A 23,256-nucleotide genomic window follows, 5' to 3' on the forward strand; every position below is an offset into this window, starting at 1 on the left:
TCATCATTTTTCCAGAAAAGAACTGCCTTAAATCAAGGTTGAAGGAAATGTGGTTGCACCTATGGGTTGCCAAAACCATGGGAGGTTTTGTGAATGAGCCTGTCTGGTGTAGACCAGGAAGCTCAGAGACATACTTTTCCTCTCTAGGACAAGTAATCATGGTAGGAATCAGACACAGGAATGACAGGAACGAAAACCGTGGGTAGGTTGCTGCGGCTGGATAGCCCCACCCTCAAAAGCACCTTTGGGTATGAGCTGGAGCACATTTGGGGATCAAGACCTGTTGGCATTAAAGCTATACTGTACACCTGAGATTAACATAACACAGAATGTTAACTCCACTGGAATGAAAATAAAAAACCTGCTACCAGAGGGCAAGCATGTGACACTCACAGCCTGTTGTCATAACCACCTGGGGACACATGGCCAAAATCTGACTTGGTTTTCCTGTGGCGTTTTCTGTGGCAGGTCACCAAAAGACAACTCCACTAGGGTCCACTAGGGCCCAGCTCCCACAGATAAGAAAACAAGTTACCATGACATGATACAGGGCTTTGGCCTCTTTATTTTCTTTTTACAGTTACTTCCACAAGGAAAAGACTTCTTTAAAGCACTAGGGCTCTGGCTATACCCCGAATGAGCTGCTGAGGACGGAGCTGGCTATCTTGGACAAACTGCACTGGGACCTCTGTATTGCGACGCTACTGGACTTCTTGACCACAGTGAGTACCAGATGTTGGCTGAGTCCAGCCTAGACTCATCTGTACCTTTGGAACAGCTGTTCACAACGTAGGACGGCCAAGCAGAGGCGGGCACACGCCCTTGCGCATGCACCACGGGGAGGTGACCCACAAGGCTCACGACATATGCAAGAGTGAAAATGTATCTTAAATCCAACGCAGTTCCACCAGACTCCCACTTGTAGAAGACATTAAATTAACTTTATAAAGATTTTTAGACGGCACTATTGTGGTTTCTCTTTTAAATACACACTGCAAAAATATTGAGCTTTCCATTCTATGAATACTGTACATAAAAAGCTGTCTGGTTTTGCTACACTTTACACACATTCACTTAGCTGTCTTTATTCACCTACACACAATCCTTATTGAGGCTTTAGACCATATTGATCTGGCACTTAAAAAATGTCATATTAGTTGGTATTTTTTTAGTTCGGGAATGATGGTCATCCTTAAGGATATGATTCTGTTAGTAAGGCAAAATTATGCGATGTGGAAATGTCATGGGGTTTGGTCTGTTATGAAGCATGAGGATTAAATCACTAAGGGCTGTTTCATTATGAAAACTGGCCAAGGTTGCCAAGTTGCAGTTTCTTCTCATGTCAAACAGATACAAGTAACTTTCCTGCTACCTTAATCTTGAATAGTATGCTTTTGTTTTTCAGAATGGAAACATTGTCATCTAAGTACTTGAAACTCATAATGACCATGTAACGAAGCAGATTGTCTTTTCTCTCCAAGGGTGAAGCTGAGCTTGGTCACAAAATGAGCATTAAGCCTCAAGTCCCTTGGGGGGCCCTGGATGGGAATGAAAAGGGTGGGGCAACATTTGATGTTCCCTGATGGAAACTGACATTGTTTGCACTTTTGGTCATTTATCTATGAAAGGTCAGGGGTTTTATGTTCTAACATTAAAAACCACGGTCTCTAGTTCCACACCCTGGTGGTCGTGGGCTGGCCCCACGTGGTGGAGCCGCTGCCTCAGAGGAATCCTTCCCTCCACGTCGCGTCCCTGACCAGGCAGCTGCAGCACTGTATGGCGGGCCACCAGCTGCTGCAGTTCAAGGGTTCCACACTCGCCTTGGTCATCATCACCTTAGAGCTGGAGAGGCTCATGCCCGACTGGTGTACTCCTATATCTGATCTGCTAAAGAAAGCACAGGTAGACATCAACTTTGCCCCAGACCAGGCTCTCCACTTTGCCCATGTAGCTGACGCACTCTGCCCCCAAAATGGTAGCATCACCCTTCTTGGCCCCTGTGGGCTCCAGAAGATGCTCTGGCCGTAGTGACTCTATGAAGAGTCTCCCTAAGGCCTAGGCTTTGCACACTTGGTATGCACTCTGGATGAGTATGGGATATGTTTCCTTTACTGGACCAGATGGTGGGTTTCTCTGACAGTAAGAAGAGCTTTGTCTCAGTGGCAGCCCTTGAGGTTAAGGGGATGGGGTGAGGTCAGGGGGACATGCACAGCTCAGGAGGAGGCCACCCTGAGCTTAATATGGAAACGTTAAATTTCAAACCCACACCCTTTATAGGAATATATGGGATTGGGTATGGGGGTTCCATGAGGCAGGCATGGAAGGGTTAGAATCCCTGAGGATGGACAGGGTAAGATGGAATGTACAGTTAGACTAACGACAACTTTACTAAGGTGGAGGTGGATGTCCTTGAGATGGTGGGGTTAATGCCCTTAAGCTGAGTGATTAGACCTTCCTGAAATTGCTCTATGCTAATATTTTAGCACTCAAAATTTGACTTAGAATGTAAAATGGTTCTGTTTCAAAGATGAAGACTCTATTTTAATTACAGGCCAGTACTGAGCAGTTGAGCCCCTGCAAAGGACTGGTAAAGCAGCATCTGGGAAGTGTGTACTCCAGCTCAGATACTTTCTGTTCCGCTTGCCAGCCTCTGTGCCCCTAACCCTAGTATCCTTTAGAGCCTAATGGCAACCCCTTCTTGCTGGGACTCTTCTGACTTCTAGGCTTTATGGATCGTGTAACAAGGCAGGAAGAAGACACTGAAGGCAACTGAGAAAAAGTTCCTGAGTCTTTAGAAGGCAATAAAGAGAAAAAAGGCAGGTCACGGTCACTGGTGGGAAGGGTAGTCTAAAAAACCAAGCCACTGCTTGGTTTTAGGAATGAAGAATCATAGTGCCGCTCGGTTTTCCTTCTGCAGCAAGGGCTAGTATGGGTCCCTCAGGGAGCTGGAGTCAAGACAGTGGTGGGCCTTGCTTGGGTCTGAAGAGTGGGGCTGGTTCTTACTGACCAGTTCTCGCTGCTCTACCCGCCAGAGCTGGCCAGGTTCTTCCAGCTCCCCAGGTTTGTACCAAGCACAAACCTAGCAGTTCAAGTCCCAGTGACCCTGCCCATCATTGCAAAAATGGGACCATCTCTCCAGGGCATTTCCCCTGACTTGGCCCTGACTTAGGTATTCTCTTACAAAAACTAGATCATAAAGGATGCTTTGTTTAATGTACAGTAATTTGATCAAGCTTAAAATATATTTTTTCCTGTTACTCTGAAAGTAGTCTATTAGCTTAATTAGAGGAATTTTGTGTGAAAGAATGATCTCAGCCACCGACCCCCAAAGGAGGAACACAGCTCAGAGAGCTTTGGGTTCAGATGAGCAGCTTCTGAGGCTGCGTCTGCTCAGCCCTGGTGCTGCTGGGAGGAGCTTCCCAGCACAGCTGAGAGGGAGAGGCCCACTGCTGTCTGACACAGTGATACCACAGAGCCGTTCCCTAGACAGCCATCTCTGCCAGCTGGAGCCCTGTCAGTAGTATGGAGGATAGGAGTGACTGAACCACGTATTTACCAGTCATTTATGAAGTCTTTCCACCCTGAGCAGTTTTTTGTAAATGCGCTAAGCCACGGGGACTGCTCGTAGGTGCAGAGTGGCCAGAGACCAGAGAAACTGTACTAGTGTCTGTGCGAATCTCTACCTTTTCTCCACACAGATTTGCTTGTTGGAGCTTTTGTAAAAATAAACTTGAATTCCTTTCAACCTCGTCAGAATCTTATTTTCAGTGGATCTGATACCATGGATGTGGACTTAAGAGTCCAGTATACCTGGAACATCATCTCCTGGGTCCTGGCAACAACCTGCTACAGTCTGGCAGTGATGGGGGGGGTGGCGTTGAGGGCAGCACGCTGCTCAGGGCAACTCCCACTAGGGCCACGACCCCCTCCGCCTCCTTCCTTGCACTGGGATTGGCACCGGCTGGGGAAATACAGGTTCACCCTGTGGGCTCACCCCACCTCAGGCTGTCTCTGACTTGGAGGGACTGCAGAGTCTCTTAATCGGATAGCTCTGGGTGTAAACTGGGTCCTCAGGGCTAATCTTTCAATCAGAGCAAATGAGAAAAAAGAGAAGGCCAACCTGTGAGCCCTGGACTGGGATAAGCGCTACGGCTCCACCTCCCAGGAAGCCATATTCCTCTTCCGGAAAGCAAAGTGCACTTGTGAGTTTAAGAAAAGTTGTTACGCTGTTCAAGCATGCTTGGGACTCCAGGTCCCATCCTACTCTCCCCTTTTTTCCTTCAGGAACTCCTTTCCCACCTCAGATCCGAGATTGGGGATCATTGTGGTGGGAGAAATATGCACACAATTTGTCTCGCTCTTGTCCCCATCTCTAGAAGGGCAGGGGCTGGTGAGGGGCTGTGGATGCAGAAAATGGAGCTGTGTGGAGACTTGGGCAGATGGGCTGAGAGCAGGGTAGGTGAGCAGCATGCGCCTTTTAAATTCTTGTCCAAATAGTACTTCCCCCAGATGGGTGAGCTGTGCAGTGCTGTTCCCTCCACCAATGAGGCCTTTTTCTCCCCTGGTTTCCGGAGAATCTCTATCCTTCAAAGCTCGGTAAACACTTTGCTTCCCTGCTACCTGCCTCCCTGCAGGCAGAGTTGAGCGGGACTTTCATTAGCAATGTCTGCACACAAGTCTCCCTGCTGGGCTGTCAGCTCCCTGCTCTTAGTCTCCCTCTCCTCATTTTGGTCTTCCCTGAGATGAATCTAGTGCCCAACAGAGAAAGCTCCTCAACAAGTGGATCTACAAGATGTCATCACCTCTCTCAACCACCAGTCTGCCCTTCCTCAACCAAATAGTCACCCAGAAAGGGCATCCCACCTCGACAAAACTGACTCAAGTCCACCAACCCACCCTGCCAAACTGCACACTTGAATTTTGGCTACATTTTCACTGTTCTTCTGTCATCCCACTGGGTTGCCACGGAGGAGCTATAGCTCCAGAATTAAGGATATAGACTACCAACATTCAAATCCCAATTCCCCTAGTTATTAGCTGTGTGACCTTGGGTAGTTACTTTACCTCTCTGTGCCTTACCTATGAAATGGGGAAAACAATACTTCATCATAGGATTATTATGAGGATGAAAAGAATTAATGCACATAATGCAACTTAGAGCAATGGCTGATACACCACAAGAACTCAAATGTTAGTTGTCCTGCGTCAAGCTTGATGCACAAGGATATAAACTCTGAAAAGGCAGTGTTTGCACTCTCCTGGTCCTACACCCAATCGCCCATTGAAGATGCCTGGACCACAGGCTGTGTCTTCTCCTCCCTAACTTTTTCCTCTATCCCATACCCCTTCCAGAGCCTTTCACAGATGCCCAGAGCAGGAGTCGCTATTAAAACGTAGCTCCTATAGAAGCTGATCAACCCCACAAAGTTCACAGAAAAGACAAGCTGTACTTTACCAGAGTTGTAGCAGATTAATAGGCTAGGAAATGTGTTAAATCAGAAAAGCTATTGCCCAAAAAAGACACCACAAAAACTCAAAATAAATGCAAAATTTAATGGGGAAAAAAAAAGTACAAAGTGAATGGAAAAGAACAAAAACAGTCAATGTATGAAGGAATAAATGAATTAACAAGTGAAGCAGTTTTAGAAAAGCTTGTTAACATAACAAAGGAGCGAGCCACACCTCTCTGGGGCCTCTTACCCAGCAATAGGAGCCCCACTTAATGAGCATCCACACATAGACATACAGAAACATATATGCAGTCAGTCTGCACAGTTACAAACCACCTAGGCTCAGGTTACCCATCACCGGGGTCACCGTACAGCCTGGTGGGTCTTAGGCCATTCCAGCTTACACCTGTCGATCTGGCATAATTATTAACAGGACCTCCTTTTACTCTGCAAAGTCTCAGTTTGCACAATAAATTACATGATTCTACCCCCAAATCAAATTGGCTTATGAAAGACATGATAGTAAATGCCAGCGTAAGCCCGCTGACAGCCCCAATAATGCTAAAAGAGGATTCTGAAAAGGAGTGGCACATCAGATCCCACAGACAGGGCTCACATCCCGGGCTGGGGAGCTTGTTAAATGACAGCACGTTTTAAGCTCACCTTGTGCTCCCAGGACTAATTTGGTCTCAGCTAAAGATGATAAAGTTCCAAACACAAGCAGCAAAGAGAGAGATGGGCAGTCAGGCTCCCTAAAGCCAATGGGACCTGTGGGAGCATCTCAGACCCCAGAATATTTAACAGTGACAGGTCTCCCCAGAGATGCTGGGAAGCCCCGTACCCGCAGGCCAGTAACTAGCCACAATCCTGGCATTCCAGTGTGCCTGGGGTGCAGCCCACAGGCTGTGGTAGATGGGTGGCAGAAATGTCCACTCAGCATCTCCAGATTGCCCCACAAACCAGGAGTTTCCATTTCTTTTATACCCAGTGAATCCGCTGGGTCACTGAGCCTCATCTTCAGAAATGTGTTAGCTGACGGAGGCTATCTTAAAGGTCACACTTCGACCCAACTGAAGACCTCTCAGACATACAATCCCCCTAAAGCCAAGTCACTTGCAGCCCACATGGGCCTTAGGTACAGGCCAATTTGCCTTTTGAATGGCCACACTGAAGCCCTTCAAAATCTGGATCCACCCCTAGTCATGGCAGGACACTTGGGAGAGTTTCACTCCAGGCGTCCATAAACCTGCTCTGCTCCTGGTGAGGAGGAAAGGGCTTCCTTTTACCTGCTGGGCCTCTATGGACACACAGAGCTCACCCCTCCTCCCCACTCTGAATGGAGCCCCATCTCAGGAGCACAGCATGAAGCCAGGACTTAGTCCTGGAAATCAATAAAGAGGGCCAAGGCAGAAAGGAGGAAACAGTGACAGGAAGGAGGATGGAGGACAAGGGAAAACAACCAACCAATCCAACAATAAATTAGCACAACTTCCCAAGGCTTCCGACTAGGGAGTGTTCTCCACTGTGAGCCCCTTGAGGGTAGGGATGTGGGTTACTCCGGGGAGCCTGGGCCCAGCACAGTGGCCCATTAACAATGAATGAGATCTTTGAGCTACTCATTTTTCATCTCCTATTTCATCACACCATATTCTCAGCCCTGACACTCCCACTGGCTCACAAACCAACAGGAACAGAGTAGAATCAATGTTGCTAGTACTTTCTTAAAATGATCCCCTGAAGAATGCAGTGGAGAGGGGAAAGCTCCCTTGCTGGTAGCATTTTCTGAAATTGTCCACACACATCAGACACCTTCATCTCTTTCCTTGTGACTCAGCCAGGAAAACAGAAAACAATGACCTTGAGATTAAAAACCTTTTCCCAGCTGAGTCCTCTGCATTGGGAACATTCAGGATTGGTCGGCGGGGAGGGGGGGGGTCTTAGCTGGAGTGAAACACTTAACACACACGTGGAGTTGGTCCCTGTTTCCAGGTAGCACCTCTGGAGCACACAGACAGCGGCTTGGGCTGCTGTTCCATTTACATTCGCGTTAAAAACACTGGACATGGTCTTGTTCATGATCCACTTCCAGCCATAAAGAAATTCCAAACACTGTCATTACAGGACGTTTATTGCCCACCTCTCCCTAAATATTATAGGGATGCTGTATACATAAGAAAGGTTTAGAGATATTTTTAGTTCTTAAAAATCAGGGAATCTGGGTTACTTATGAAAATAATGGGAGAGGGTATTATCTGTCTTTACGCTTGTGCCAAAATAAAAATTTAGAAGTATCCTAAAAGTTATTATTGAAATGAAGCTCTATGTTAGAAAAATTAAAATGAAGGGGAATCGGGTGAATTTTGCAGCACGTATACCAGACCACACGGCCACACCTAGGGTGCCGCGTGAGCTGCCATCTTGACGCTGAACAATTAGGCCAAGCATCGCCGGCTCGGGCCTTCGCGAGAGTGGCCCTTAACTGCTCCGTCAAGGAATAGTGACACTGTAAATGGAAGACCAGCCACTGGCTCTGAAAAAAATAAACCTTGTCAGTTTTGGATTCCAGCATTCATGGCTTTGACGTGTTTGCATAGAGAGGGGTGGCCCGCCAGGCCCAGGGCAGCCAGCAGGTGGGGGCAAGGGACAAAGCAAGGCTGTAAACACTGGAGTCTGTACCAGCTCCCAGTCCGTCCTCACACCATGTTATGGGAGAAGAAGAGTCACAAGGTGTAACTCAAGCAACTTAACACATGAAAGTCTAAAGTCCGCTCTTGACATGTAAGTCTGTGCGTGCGTTAACTGAAAAATAAAAATAAAACAAACAAAACAAAAACAGACACATTAAAAGCTACGCAGACGACCAAATCAAACAGAAACAAAAGACAGCAAGTTGGACGCTGGGAAAGGGCAGTCAGTTTGGCATTTGTGACGAGCAAAGCAGAGAATTCGCTTCAGTTTGTGGCATCCCAGGCTGAGGGTCAAGATCTGATTGGGAAGTAATTTTGCAAAAACGGATTAAAATTTGAAGACCACACATAACCCATCAAAGCAATTCAACTAAATGGCCATGAAAAACAACCCCCACCACCACCTCCAATGCACTTTGCGCCGACCCCCTTTCCCTGACCAGGACAGGAGGAAGGAGCGCTCCTAGCCATCTTACCTAGATTACTCCTGGCCCGTGCAAGGCCAGCATGGGAGCACAGGGTCTCTCCCAGGGGCCAAACTGACTGAAGCTTTCTGGCATGCCCAGTAATCAGAGAACACCTGTCTCCCAGACCTGACATGGGGATGGATGCCCACCCTGAGGGCTCTGCTGATGCAGAGTGCAGCCAGCCTGCACTCCTCCCCCTGGCCCTGACCTAGCCACAGGTCCTTGTCTTCCGTTCTGAGGGGGTTTTCCATAACTTATTTCCTAGCGGACTCTACCTGCCTTTTCTGAAACCAGATGGCCTGGGCCCTGGAGGCGGGGAGCAGGACAAAGTCTTGTTAGGTGCCAACACCTGGGACACAGACCCACACACCCCTTTCTAGGAGAAACCAGATTTCTGAGGCACTTGTTTAAAACCCACATGGATTCCAATTCACAGTCCCCAGCCACACCAAGCCAAGGGCTGGACATAGGGCCGGGGCTGGAAACAAATGCAAAGCAGGGAGCAAATTCACACAGCAGAGGGGAATGTGGGCTAGTGTCCTCCCTGGGGACAGGCAGGGGACCATCTCTGGCAGGAGTACCTGCAGATGGGGTGGGGAGGGCACCAATGAGCAAGATGAGGGAGACTACAGAAAGGAGGAGGGTCTCTCCCAAAGCAGAGGACAGGCCTTAGGCATAAGAACTAGCATTCAATTCCCAAATGTCTGGCTTTGTCCCCCTTGGCCTCCCCCAGGGAGGTCAGAAGTTTCTTTTCCTCAGATGTGTCTGTGCCTCTGTGCTTGTGTGTCCTAGGGGCTGTGTGTGTTAGGTAGATACATGCCTGAGTCTGTGCATGTGATGGGGCTGGAGTGACAGTAAGACAGACCCTGTGGGTGTGGGTGTGGGGGTGTGGGTGGATGGGTCATGCTGGGGAGAAGGAGTACAGTGTTAGAGGTGGGGAGAGTGCCAAGGCCACAAGGCAGCATCGCAGAGCCAACAGCTTCCTATGCGCTGCACGGCCTTAACCACAGGGCAAGGAAAGGAGGGCCTGGACACACATGTTCCCAAACATTCCAAGAAGAAATGGGGGTCCAAGGAGCCCAAGGATGATAAAAATGGAATCACTTGCTTCGTTGCTCACTTGACAAGAGAGAGGGTACCTGACACAGGCCAGGGATATGGGGAAGCAGGGATGGACGAGATTCCACAGTATGATGCGGTGCGGGATGCTGAATGAACTGAGGTAGAGGAGGGAGATCCCCAGGAGCCAGGGCATCTAAACTCTAGCTTAGAGTGTGGAAAGAGCCTCCAAAAAAAGCCAAGGAGAAATGACTCAGAGTTGCCCCCACCTGGCCAAGAACTTGACTGCACTCCTGGAGGCTGGGAAAAGCCTCCTTGCCCTCCCCAGTCCTTTTCTCACCAAATCTAACTTGAAGGGCAGCCCGTCTATGGTGCAGGATCCCCAGAGCCCCTCCAGGGAGCTGCTGTCCTTCCTTCCACCAGGCAGTGAGCATACTGCCCAAGGGGTCAGTGCTGCTGGGACTCAAGTGTCTGCTGCCCTCTGTCAGCACCTACCAGCCCACGAGGGTCCCATATCCACTGTCTCAGAGACTAAGGGGGAATGCACCACAGCTGCCCAAGCAGAAACCACAGGAGCTTCTGGAATCTGGAAATGCTGACATCCCAGGCCCTGCCCCTCTCCGGGCTGAAAGGACCTTCCCTGAGACCTCTACTCCCTCTCAGGGGCCACACCCTGCCTATTTAGCTCAGTCTTCACCAGCCCAGCTCTGAAGGGGCTGCAGAAGGGGAGAGAGAGGGAGAAAGAGAGAGAGAGAAGAAAAAGAGAGAGAGAGAAGAGGGAGAGGTGGGGGGGGTAGCAAGGGGTCAGTTGTGCAAGACAGAGTGCACAGATACCTGGTATCCTGAGATCTCTAGCTCACCAGTGAGAAGGAAAGGAAGGTAGGCAAGAATGAGGTGGGAACACAGAGGGGAATGAGAGCTAAGCAGTGAACAGGCAAGCATGGGCGAGAACGAAAGTCAACCGAAGGCGCCAAGAGTAGGATGGAGTGGGCACCCAGAGGGAAAAAGAGCCTGGGGGACAGGGGGCCCACCACCTACTTCTTCTTGTCCTTGTCCTTCCTCAGAGGCTGCTGGGAGGTGGCATGCAAGGCCTGGGATTGCAGGGCCTCCACCGCCGCCTTCCTGCGGTTGAAGGCGTTGGTCTCCTCCTCCAGTTCCCGTCGCTTTTCCTCCACCTTGCGCTTCTCCTCCTGGTGGACCCGCTTGAGGTGCTCAAACTTCTCGTGGAGCTGGGAGCAGAAGTGGGGGAGCTCGGGCTTCATGGGGACCCTGCCAGTCCCTGCCCTCCCTCACCTGGCTCACCACAAACCTGAGCCCGCACACACCTCCCTCTCCTTCTCCTTCAGCTCCAGCTCCGTCTCCTTCACTTTGTTGACAAACATCTGCCTCATCTCTTCCTCCTTCCTCTGCAGCTCACTCAGGAACTCCTTGCGCTTGGCCTCGTAGGTCTCTTGCAGGCTGCAGAAACCCGAAGAGAGGAGGCCAAGGGTGGGACAGCAGCAGGCTGGGGTAGGGCAGAGCCAGAGAAGGGGGATCGTGTGGGCATGGGGCAGGAGGTGATGGCTATGTGGGGGCCCCAGAACCTCTCTCCCTGGCTCACGAGACCCCAGGCATAGATGCCAGCATGGCTGTGGAGACAGGCTCCCTCCTGGAGCAGGCTGTCACCTGAAGGGCTGGCTGTCACCATCGCTGTCCTGGAAACCCATCTCTTCCAGCTTGCAGCGCCGGTAGAGCTCATAGTGCCGACTGTGGGTCTGCTCTCGGAGGTCCTCCATGTTCACTCTGATCAGCATCTCCCTCAGCTTCACAAAATCGCAGTGGTTCTCATTCTCCACTGAAAGCACAGGGCATGTGGACCATCAGGTGGGCATGCAGACAGCCACCGGGAGGAAAGGACACACAGTGGTCGAAGTGTTACAGGCAGACTCCAGAGGCAGGACGGGCAAGAGATGGTCCTAGGGAGGACACGGGACAGAGGCTGCGGGCAGGAAGGACAGGGCACTACGTCTGGGCCCCCGAAAGCAGATGTGCTCTCCCCACCACACTTACCCTGCACCACACCCCAAGGGTACTGCCGTGCTCGGACCAGCTTGTTCCCCACCTTCACCTCCTCGGTGCTGCCCACCACGGCAAAGGGCAAGTGTGCCTGGAAAGGAGCCCAAGGATGGCTCAGCACTGGGCTGACAGACTAGTGGACAGACCCTGTCCTGGGCCCCAGGGAGGGGTGGTCAGACCTAAACAAGGCCTGGCCAGGGCTCACTTCCTGGCTCTCTTTTGGAGAAGTATCCTAGAGCCTCCAAATAGGGGAGAGGCTGAACCTGCACCCCCCTTCTCATGTTCGAGGGGTCCTTTCAGCCCTTGGGCTCCCCAGGGGCCAACAGAGGCTCCCTCACAGGACCTGAAAATCTGGCTTGCTTCCAAGCTTCCAAGCCCTGGCATCTGTTCTGCTTATTCCTCCAGGTTTCTACTCCTGCCCAGAATCCTTATCTTGTGAACCTTAAACTCGGGGAAGGCTCAGCACCAGCCCAATACCCAATTCCTCCCATCTCCTGGCCACAGGATGTAGGGCCTGCTGGGTCCCAGATGCCCATCCGTCTTTCCTGGAGAAGCTAAGGCTGGAATCCTGGGAAACCAGAGTCTCTGGGGCTGTGTGTCACAGATCTGTGCTGGCTCCAAGCCCTCTGGTCCTGAAGCCAGTGCCCAATGCTCACATTCATGACTGCATTAATCTCGGCAACAGCCTCGTCATCAGTGGGAAACTGGTAGATCTGAACCCCATTGCTGACCAGCTCGCCCATGATCTTGATCTTGAACTTGTGGAGCTCACTCTTGGAAATGGTGTCAGCCTTGGCAATGATGGGAATAATGTTCACCTGTCAGGATCAGCGGGGAAGGGCAGCAGGTTAGTTCTCCCTGACTGTGGACAGCCCTGCCCAGGCCCCATCCCTGGGCAGAAGGGCAGGAGGCCAGAGAGATGATGGAGCTGCTCCCATGGGTAGTCCCAGCCTGAACCCAGCCACTGGGGGCTTTCTAATGAGCGGTAACAATCACCTATGGTCCTTCTTATGGTGGTTCCCCCAAACCACCATTCAGCCCCAAAATCAGTCCTCTGGGCAAATTCAGCTTTGACCTGAGAATAAAAATCAATTCAGCTAAGAGGAAGGGGCTCAGGCCCAGGAGACAGCTCTAGAGAAAGAGCGGAGTGAGGGGAGCCCACTGGAGCAGAAAGGACAAATGCAAGAGAAAATAGAAAGACGACCAACCCATGGGCCTATCTGTAGGGCCCTAAGCACCAGAGCCCATGACAGGAACATAGTGGGCAGTCACACCACAGCCCCCAATTCCGGGGAGGACCATGAAGCCCAGGGAACAAGTCTGGGGTGGGAAGGTGCATACCTTGCTGTCTAGCTTCTTCATGGTCACCAGATCCAGGGACTTAAGGGAGTGCCCTGTGGGCGTGATGAAGTAGAGGCAGACGTGGATCCTCGTGTCATGGTAGTCGAAGAGGGAGCGGCGGATCTTCAGCTCCTCCTGTAGGTAGTTTTCAAACTGCGCATCGATGTAGTCGACTATGGGCCTGTAACTACAGACAGCTCCATCACCCAGGAGGCAGGCTCTGAGCTGCAGGGCGTGGGGCTGCCCACCAGCCTTCCCTCTGTGAGGACAAGCGGCTTCTGCCTGAGGGTCCCTGTCTGGGGACAGCTGGCCAACCCTGTCTCCTAACCTCCAAAGGGGTCCTCAGGACCTCAGGTATTCCCGGAGAGGCCTTCCTCCAGCCCCATGAGCTGTGAGGCTGGCTGATTTACATGGGGGCAGCTTGGAATGAAGAGCTCTGAGGCAGAGTGTTAGAACCAAGGCTGCCATGGCGGGGGCGGGGGGGGGGGGGGGGGGGGGGGGGGGAAGGGGGAAAGCCTAGGCGGGGCCGCCTTTCCCGCCTCTTGCCTCTCATCCTTATTGATCTGATCCCCGAAGCCCACAGCGTCCACAATAGTCAGCTTGAGATGCACATTGCTCTCTTGGAGGTCATAGGTCTGGGGCCGCAGGCGCACACACTCCTCATGATGACTGGCTTCCTCAGTCTCGAAGGTCGTGTTGAAGAGCGTGTTCATCAGTGTGGACTTGCCGATGCCAGTCTCCCCTGGGCAGCAAGGAGTGGAGGAGAGGGGGTGTCAAAGGCTGGAGCTGGGGCTACCTCTGGCTGTTGGCTAGGATGGTAGGGCTCAGGCATCCTCAGCCTCCACACAAGAGAAGGGGGCAGGCCTCTAACTCCACGCCTCACTGTCCCCACCCCCAGGAACTGTCGTCCCTTCTAGGTGACCTCAAATATAACGTGTGGAAGCAAGGGCCAGAAGGCTGACTCAGTCATAAGCTATGGCTATGAGTGTAGCTGTAAGAGCCACTGGACTGTAGCTCTGCTGGCCTCAGTGGGCCCAGTCACCTGCTCTGCACACCATCCTTCCTGGGCCCGGGCTGTTCATGGGCCTAGCAGGGCTGGGGTGTGAAGCCAGCAGGGGCCTCCTGATCCATCTAGCTTTATCCGGCTCAGGACAGGCTGCTCCCTGAGGCACACCAACAGCCTAGCAGATGCCAGGGTGTAGGCACCTGTGGAGGGTCTGGCAGAGCTCTTTGTGCCCACTGGGAGCCCAAGGTCTTGACGCTCAAGGAACCTCCCGGAGCCTCCCCATTCAGGGCTCTATTTGTTCAGATGCGTGCTGGAGCTCTTACCGCATTATAGTGTAATAGAAAGGGAGTCTCATTTACCTCAGTGTCCTTGACACACAGTAGGAACGGACAGCAAATGTTTTTAACACAAATACACAAATCTACACCACTGTGATAAACAGTCTGAGTTTACAAAGCACATTCACATGTCTAATTTTGTTTACTCTTCAAGTGAGTCAGGCCCCCAAGTCCTGTCCTTGACCCTGGCAAAGACACCAGTCAAACCCTCACCCTGACCCCAGAGAGTCTCTCTGCCTGGGAAGTCCATGGTAGCTCCACAGATGGACAGGGCAGCAGCATCCCATCTCCTGGATGGCTCCTGTCCCCCCCACCATCTGAGGCCATCCCCGGCCAGACCATGACACATACCCACACAAAGGATGTTAAAGCTGAAGCCCTGTGTGACCGACTTGCTGACCAGCTGGTCCGGGAGGCTGTCGAAGCCCACGTGGCCCCCAAGGGAGAGGCTCCGAGGCTCTGGCTCTGCATTCTGCCAACAGAGAAACGGAGCAAGGCAGTGAGCCCACTGGGGAACAGGGGCCACGTGGGGAGAGGCCAAACCCCAGTGACACCCCCCCATCTGAGTTCTCAGCAAATCTCAGTACACTGTGTGAGCGCACCAGAGCTCCAACTCCAGAAGGAGCTTCCAGAGAGGAAGCCCAGTGCCCCCCAGGATACCCAATTCCTCCCCAGGAAAGGGCTTTCACGCCTGCCTCCTTTCTGCCTGGGCTGGCAAGCGATGCCTGGGCCTGGGGCATCTTCTAGCATGAAAGGCCCAGGGAACCATCTACCCTAGTTGCAACCCCTGAGGATTATCCTGTCCTCCTGCCCAAGAGGAGGCCCCAGACGGTCCCCAGATCTTAAATAAAGATTTCAAGAGGCCAAGACTAGAGAGTGTGTATGTTCCCGCAGCTCCCTCCCAGACCTCAGACACACTGACTGAAAAGCAGGACTCAGTCAGAGATAGGCCTGGCCTGATCCCTTCACACTAGTTCTCTGTCAGAGGGCCCCCTCCCCCAACCAATGCGCCGGGATCACGGTTCTCTACGTGCACCCCTTGCTCCCCACGCACCCAAGCAACAAGTGCAGAAATGGTCCCTGTTAACAGTGCCAGTGCTCCCTCACATCCTCAGGGTCTCAGGGCTAGGCTCTGAGGCACTGTGACTGAGGCCTCACCCCTCCTGCCTCAGTGGTGCTCTCTAGGGACTCCCAGGCTCTGGCTCATGCCACCCTCCCACCCCCACTCCAGCCCTGGTAGTTTAGACAGAGGATTCTGAATGAGAACATGGAGGCCCAGCCTCAGGAGAGAGATAGACAGCGGGTCCTGAGTGAGCTGGGGCTACTGGAGCTGGCCCACAGCACTATAAAAAGAAACCACCAGGTCAAAGTCAGATTCCAATTTGTGCAGATGACTTCTCCACTTCCCTGGGAATGGGGATAGAATGCTGTCCTCCAAGAGAAGGTTCTCAGGCTCAGCCTTTCCAGTGTTAGCCCTCGTGAGGGCAGGCCTCAGACGGTTCCATGTTGGCAGAAACAGATCTGCTCTATTCCTGACCCCCTCAGGCCTGGCTGCCCAGTAGAAAGACCACGGCCAGGGAAAGGCAAAGGGTGTGAGTTCCATCCCACAGCTCCAGAGGGGAGGAAACGGGCCCAAATGAAGGCAGCCCTGGGAGCTACTGATCAGCAGGACGGTGGCAGCTCTCATGCTGATGTGGACACCAGACAGTGGACCCTGGCTGCCTGCCCTCCGACAGAGGGATCTGCTCAGCTCCTGAGCCCGCCCTGACTTCTAAGTAGCCACAGCCTGTTGCCTCAGCCTGAACCCCTCTGGCCATTCTCTCCTCCCAACCACAACCCTCTGGCACAAACACTCAATCAGCCCTCCTTGACTAATGATGTCCATCCCTCTCCCCTCCCCTCACACCCTGGCTCAGTCCCTGCAGCCTTTCACTGCTGACGGCCAGGTGTGTGTGCTGGCAGCCTAGACTCCAAGTGCACCCTCTGGGCACTTGTACAATCTCTTCCAACAAGTCAGAGTTACCCCAATACCTGCTCTCTGATAACCCTCTCTCCACAGAGCCTCTGTTCTTACAGCTGACCCTTCCTTTCTCCATCTCCTCCATCCCCAGGGGATCATGTTACCACCTCCCCACTCAAGCCTAGGCTCCCTCCCAGGACTGCAAACATAACCCAACAGAGAGGCCCCAAAGGCAGCTTCCTCTCACTGGCGCCAACATCAGAAACAATAAAGAGAGCATAGGCTGTCCTGGGTCAGGTCCAAAACCCCCCGTATGGCATTCGAGGCCCTTCACAGTCTGAGGCCTTCCTCACAGACTCAGCCGTTTAACTCTGAATTTATTCTTCCAACCCACCCCTTTCTCCGAGCTCCACAGTTCTTTCTCCCTTTCCCCGTCACCTGCTCCCACCAAGCCCATACTCACATCCCACGCCCCTCCCTTGGCTGTGACCTTGTTTCCTCCCGCTATGTGTTGTCCTTTCTTTATGCATCCTGGTTTTCCAACTCTTCCGTAAGTTCCTCGAGGCTGGCTGTAGGCTGGAGGAGGCCAGGCTCTCTGCTCCTCACACCCTCCCACCAGCATGCCCAACATGCCACACAACGCCGCCATTTATAAGCCACTGAACGCTGCCTTCAGTGGCATCGGGGGCATCTGTGCACCTCACACAGAGCTGCATTGTGCAGTCCCAGTCCCACCTGCTCGTCGCAGCTTCAGGATCAAATGGAGGACAGAACGGTCAGTCTAGAGTGTTTTCCTTTTCAGGCGAGATTGAAAATCTCCAAAATTTCAGGCGTGCCGTGCTTGCAGAGAAGGCTCTGTGTTTATTCATCCTCTTCTTCCAAGGGTGCCACAATCAGGATGCAATCCAACATCCTGTAGCCTGCCGCCGAGACCCACCCAGCCTGCCGCATCTGGAAACCGCGCGCGCGCACTCGGCCACAGAGGGCCTGCACGGGAACAGAAGCCATCCCACTTCTGAGTTTCCCCACTCTCTCACAGGTCCAGGCTCCTAAGGCTAAGAGCAGCACGAGGCGGGTCTCACGTAAGCCCACCTATCCTTGCTCGGCTAGCCCCGGCTGCCTTCGCCCGCACAACTCCCAGCTCTCTCTGGAGAAGTGTGTGGAGTCTGAGGAGGTGCTTGTCGCCAGACTGTTGCCCAGGCTGCACTCTGTCACTCCAGGGACCACAGACCTGGGGCAGTCAATGCCTGCTCAGGAGCCTCAGGGCCCATGGGAGGGTCAATCTCGAGGGCATGCGTGCACACACACATGCACAAACACAGAGGAAGGGCCACTGGTCCTGAGGAGGACAGACTGGTGTTCTCTGGTCTTGGGAGACTGATCTGACTTCCTAGCTCTACTGTGCTGTGACTCTCACTAATGCCAACCTCTCTTATCTTATATTTGGCATCAACAACATGGGATCCGAGGCGCACTGCTCACTCCAAGGTGCCTGAACGGGGTGTCTCTGCTGACCCAGCCTCGGAGGAGGCAGCAGCCCCCAAAGCATGACCAGCATGTCTCAGCTAACACAACTCTGAAAGAAACTTCAGATCTCCCGACAGCTGCCTGCCGACCCTGTGGAAAGCCCTGCAATGTGCAGGTAAGACCTCAGCTCCCTGTCTAAGGGTGGGTCCTAATAGCCTGAGCCAATCAGCACGATCCCATGACTGGCTCAGGGATAAGCAAGTGACCCAGACTAAACCTGCGTGAACCCCTTACAACCATGAGGGGCGCCAGCATCAGGCTGCAGCCTGCTCAGGATGGCGGTGCCAGGAAAACCACAGAAGAGAAAAAGCTAGTTTCCGCCCCACCTCCGGGCTTTTCCATGGACCCCTGGCCACACCTGCCCTTTACTGCCTCAGCTAGCTGAGTGGATTTATCCCATACTCGAAAATGAGAACATCCTGACTGCTAGGGTTTCCAGAGTGATACTCGCCGAGGAACAGAGAAAGCAAGGAAAAGTAAGGACAGGAAGGAAAGAGTGTGCAAAGTAAAACATCTCAGTGTTTACAGCCAAAGAAAGGAAGAGATGTCGGGCACCTGCGTGGCTCAGTGGGTTAAGCTGCTGCCTTCGGCTTAGGTCATGATCTCAGGGTCCTGGGATCAAGCCCGCATCGGGCTCTCTGCTCAGCGGGGAGCCTGCTTCCCTCTCTCTCTAACTGCTGCTCTGCCTACTTGTGATCTCTGTCTGTCAAATAAATAAATAAAAAATCTTTAATTAAAAAAAAAAAGAAAGGTAGAAAGAGATGTCAAATGATGACCCAACACCTCCTGGTCCACTCTGTGTGAACTAAGCCAAGTGGCTTACAGGCTCCCACATAGTCCCTCCCACCCTATGTGGCAGACACCATTACTATCCCCATTTTACAGGTAAGGAAAATGAGGTGCATGGATGCTTAGAGAACAAATCGGGCAGAGCCAGGAATTGAGAGTAGCCAAGCTCTGGCCCCAAACCCCTGGCCACACTGCCTCCCCCGTTCTCCCAAGGCTCCATACCCTGTCATTCAGTCACTCGGCACACGCGCACGGGGCCCAGCTGCTGCATGTGCCGGGCACTGGGATGGCTGCCAAGGAAAAAATGAGGACACCGGATCCCAGACCTCAGGGGCTCAGTAGAACACAGTTTAAATTCAAAGGGCTAGAGAGTCCAGGCAGGTAATGTCAACGGGTGAAGAGGAAAAAGTAGAGTCATAACAAGGACAACACTATCCAACTGCTATCACAAGCTTACCACATACGGCTGAGTGTCATTTTGTCCATGCATCAGCCCTGTGAAGTAGGCGCACCGTCTCACCTCCATCAAACAGATGAGACAACTGAGGCTCCAAGAGATTTAGTAACTTGCCCACGACCAAACTGCTCAGGAGGGTGAAGCCAGGATCTGAACAGAGACAGGATGACAGCAAAGGCCCCGCTTCCAGCCACATCACTCCCCAGCCTGCTGGCTGTAAGACCTGCTGACCTGGCTGAGTGTGGGGTCCCCTAGGGAAAAGTGGGAACACCGGGGAACTGCGGAGCCTGTGCTCAGTCCACAACCACTGTGGTGCTGCAACTCCAGCCAACTGTGGGAATGAGGGCCCAATGCTGCTGAATCCAAGAACTTTTCAAGAGAATCCACAAATCTAGATTTTTTACATGCAATCCCCTAATTTTTAAAGGTTGGCCAGCAATACAAATTGAGAATGTCATGGGGCCCAACACAACCAGGTTTGTACCCGGTTGTACCCGGTCCATGTCTTAACAATCCCCAACACCGCGTCTGGTAGGAGAGTGAGCTGAAAGGACAGCACACCCATGTCTCCTCTCTTGGGGCTCAGAGTCCAGGAGGACAGAGCTCCACAGAAGAAGCCTTCAGCTAGACAGCTCAGCTCAGACCCTGCTGAGAAGCAGGCCCAGCTTCTGGTCCCTGGGGTGCTGGCTCAGGGGGTCTAACTGTCCTCAAAGCTCCAGATCAGAGAGTTGGCAGCTCTGAGCTCTGCACACACAATGGCCAACTCCACAGAGCCATTATCCCCTTTCTAATCACTAACAAGCTTTTGGCTCCTGAGCCAGGCCCCAAGCTTCTGTGTCATCATTTCTTTGGCACATCAAAGTCAACAACAAAAATAACAACTGCTCAGGCCCGCCATCCAGAACAAAGTAGAGAATGGCATTCTGTTATGCAGCCCAGTGGATAACTAGGACGTCATTTTCCTGACCAGGAAATGCTATGTCTGAGCTTTTGGACCAGCCCCGATTGCCAGTCAAAAGGAGCTACTCCTTTCACCAAGACGAGAGGTGGGTTTAGGGGAGATACCATGCCTGATAGCTCAGCCACACAAAAACATTTTTTTATCCTTTAGAAATTAGAAATCTATTGAATGTCTGAACCAAAAGAGCCAAAGGAGGTGTGGGTAAATAGGTCAAACATCCCGAACTACATTGGTCATTGGGATGGAAAGAGAAATGGTACCCGAATGTACGGGTGTTTGGCTCCTGAATCCTGGACAAAGAGCAACTTCCCACCCTAGGCCTTCCAAAGAGTTCTCCAGGGCCTTGTTCTTCAGACAACTCTTCTCCACCATGCTCCCAGGCCTGGAATCCATTGGTATGAACACCTGCCAGGCAAATAGGAAGCCCACTCCTCAGAAGAGGCCCAGCCCTAGGGAAGCTCTATTAATGCTGAGCACTGGACCCTGGAGTCATTGCCCCACTGGGAGCCTTCTTCACCCATGTTCCTAGCACAAACCACCCTACCCCCAGCTCTAGCTACTCTAAGCAGCCTGGGCCTTAAATAGCCAGAGCAGAGGCCGCTGGCCAGAACCCGTGGTCATAGCGCAACTGTCCTTCAGTCTGAGAGGAATCCTAGGAATTTTCCCAGGAAAGGCTTAGGCTCACATCCCAGGAATCTACAGCAAGTCTCAAAGCCCAGGTCAAAGGTTACGGGAAATAACCAAAGAGATGTGTGCGGGAGGGAGCAGGGGAGAATGTTGCTCTCCCGGGCCAGGAGGGAAGGACGGAGGCAGGATTCACCTATCCATAATCAAGAAAGAACCTGTGAACAAAAGTGTCTCTCTCCTAACACAGCAACAAAAAACCCAAAAACCTGGGGAGAAGACATGAGCAGGGATCAACCTGCATGGTATACCAGTGCGGTGACCATGATGGCACCATGGCAGCTAAGCCCCAGGAGAAGGCCACCATCCCCTCCTCCCTCCTGGGAAGTGAAGGGACTTAAGGAGCAAAACTACCCAAAGGAGCCTAAGGCCACCCCATGCCCCTTCCCCTATACCCCATTCTCTCTGCTTCCCTGTCTTACCACCGGGCACTTTCTTCCCTTTTCATGCACACAGAAAACCAGGACTGCCATTTAGCAATATAAGATAGTTTGTTTCACACTTCTCCTGTCAAAACAAGGTTTTTAAGAAACCAAGCACAGTTACTGGTCTCTAGGTCCAAGCAGTTCACCCCACGCCTAGGACACAACACTTTCTTGGGCTTTGTGGTGCTGTCTGAGAAGGAGTAGTCCTTTCCACCATGGAGCAGATGAGAAAGACGCTCTGGGCCTCAGAAGACACTGGAAACCCATGTGTTCATACTTTCCCACTTGGCTTAGGCACTCCAGCGACAGTCCCCACTGCTTTGCAGCAGGTCTGGACATCACTCAAGGAAACAGAGTGTGTTCCACAGTGAATGAGACTCTACCCTAGAATGGGGAGAGGCGGGCAGTGAAGGTGACCCTCCCCCTCTCCAGTCCCAGGATGGATGCCGGCGCTGGGAAGGGGTGGAAAAATGCAGGGGCACCAGCATGGGCCAGTGAAGGCTCAGGGCCAGGGTACTGTAATTCTGCTGCTTGCCCCATTCAGCCCAGCCCCAGGCAAAGTATCAGATTCACACACTGGCCCCACAGCCAGGTCTGGGATGTGGACTTGGATTCATACCCAAAGCCTCTCTGGAATCCTGGGCCCCAGATGGCCCAAGCCCATGAGGCCCCCCAAAGAGTAGCTGGCACCAGCAATCTGAAACAGGTCCTTATTCCCTCCTCCCCTGGCTCTACCCCTCTAACATGGCTTCCAGGATAGGGACCAAGAATTGCCTAGAAGCCACATGTCCTGAGGAGGAGAATATCTAATTTCCCCTAAGACCACAAAGGGCCATTAAAGTAAAGATACAACCGAGATGCCCCTTGCCCTATCTTCCACCCCCTCTTCCCAACCATGGTTCCTCATGTAAGTCCTGAGGATACAGATGGTTCCAGCAAAGAATTCCGACTCTAGTGTGATAGCATGCTGCCCTTGGAAAATATCCCCTCCCCAGCCAGATGTGTTTCCCTCCTGCCTTCACAGTTCCACATCTGGCTGTCTGGGAAAGCTTGTGCCTTGGGGGCTGTGCCTGGGGATCCCAAGACCTGTGCTGGCAATGCCGGGGCAGAAAGGCTGGAGAGGCTGCAGGGGAGACGCAGAGGCCAGCCAGCCCTCAGGCCCTTTGCTCTGTCATCCTGCAGCTGCTTTCTTCTGGTAGCTGGACCCAAGCCACAGAGACATTCATGGTAGTTAATGCCCCAAATACATACCTCCACCTCACCCATCTTAGAGCCCAAAACTCAGAGGGCTTCACCCCCTTTCTCATCTCAAGGGTTGCTCCTCAGGCCTAAACTTACCAATGACCAGCATCTGCAGTCTCACCCAACTGCAGGCTACTGGCATCAACAATCTGATGGGCACAAAACATCCAGAGCCCTCCCTGACATCCAGTCGGGTCTGGGGTCCTGGCCTCCATGCATTCTCCCATCTTATCGGCACTGTAATTAGGCTCCTTCTTGCCACCTTCTCTTTTCCTACCCTAGTCAGTCCCTTATCACGTGTTCCCTTGGATCACCAGTGCCTTCCCACCAGCCTCCCCACTCTGACCCATTGCAAACAAGATCCTAGGCAGACCTCCCTAAAGCTGGCAGCCATAGCAAGGCACGATGCCCGTGAGGGAGGCGGGGCAGAGCTGCAGCCTGGCAGGTGGTGCTCACTTACGACCTCTCAACACCAGCAGGCACTGACAGCTTCACAGATGTCCTTGCTCAGCTCTTGTCTCTCTCTCTCTCAAAAAGCCTCCGGAAGACGGTTCCTGGCCATTTTTACAGGACAGGGAGATACCACTCCATGACAGAGCCCTATTGCACGAGAGAGTTGCCTCCCACACACCCCTTCCTACCACCAGTTTTTGCTTTAGGGAGGGAACAGGCACTCCCTGGATAGCCTGCTTCTTGGGGAAGTGTCAAGATTACAGGGGTGACAACGGAAGTGACAGATGGTGCTGGGGATAAAGCAGAGATGGCGGGGGGGGGGGGGGGGGGGGGGGGGGGGGGGGGGGGGGGGGGG

At 52.6% G+C, this 23,256-nt stretch overlaps 1 protein-coding gene across 6 annotated transcripts; it reads right to left on the bottom strand.

Annotated features, from left to right (window-relative positions):
- Positions 1–537: 537 nt before the first annotated feature.
- On the bottom strand, positions 538–14,875 carry SEPTIN8 (septin 8). Of its 6 annotated transcripts, none has more exons than XM_032837780.1 (9): positions 14,755–14,875; positions 13,606–13,801; positions 13,060–13,240; positions 12,375–12,536; positions 11,713–11,809; positions 11,329–11,497; positions 10,989–11,121; positions 10,702–10,892; positions 538–1,887 (listed from the first exon to the last, which is right to left on the bottom strand). In XM_032837780.1, the coding sequence occupies exons 2-9, from the start codon at positions 13,770–13,772 to the stop codon at positions 1,722–1,724; spliced, it is 1,266 nt and encodes a 421-aa protein (XP_032693671.1). In that variant the 5' UTR covers positions 13,773–13,801; positions 14,755–14,875; the 3' UTR covers positions 538–1,721. The 6 variants fall into 6 exon arrangements, with proteins under 6 accessions (XP_032693671.1, XP_032693670.1, XP_032693673.1 ...); XM_032837779.1 differs by having other exon boundaries at positions 538–1,884; positions 13,060–13,246; XM_032837782.1 differs by lacking the exon at positions 538–1,887 and adding an exon at positions 7,561–7,980.
- Positions 14,876–23,256: the final 8,381 nt, after the last annotated feature.

Source organism: Lontra canadensis, unplaced genomic scaffold, assembly GCF_010015895.1.
Source record: "Lontra canadensis isolate GAN:19392208 unplaced genomic scaffold, GSC_riverotter_1.0 scaffold99, whole genome shotgun sequence".
NCBI lineage: Eukaryota > Metazoa > Chordata > Mammalia > Carnivora > Mustelidae > Lontra > Lontra canadensis.

Bases quoted from the DNA above. Each gene is read 5' to 3' on its own strand.
- SEPTIN8 (XM_032837779.1), bottom strand. From the start codon at position 13,772: ATGAACACGCTCTTCAACACGACCTTCGAGACTGAGGAAGCCAGTCAT. The intron at 11,810-12,374 runs GTGAGCATTGGG...GCTCCTTTCCAG, and splicing joins AGATTAATGCAGTCATGAAT to GCACACTTGCCCTTTGCCGT. The intron at 11,122-11,328 runs GTGACAGCCTGC...GGGTTTCTGCAG, and splicing joins GGTGACAGCCAGCCCTTCAG to CCTGCAAGAGACCTACGAGG.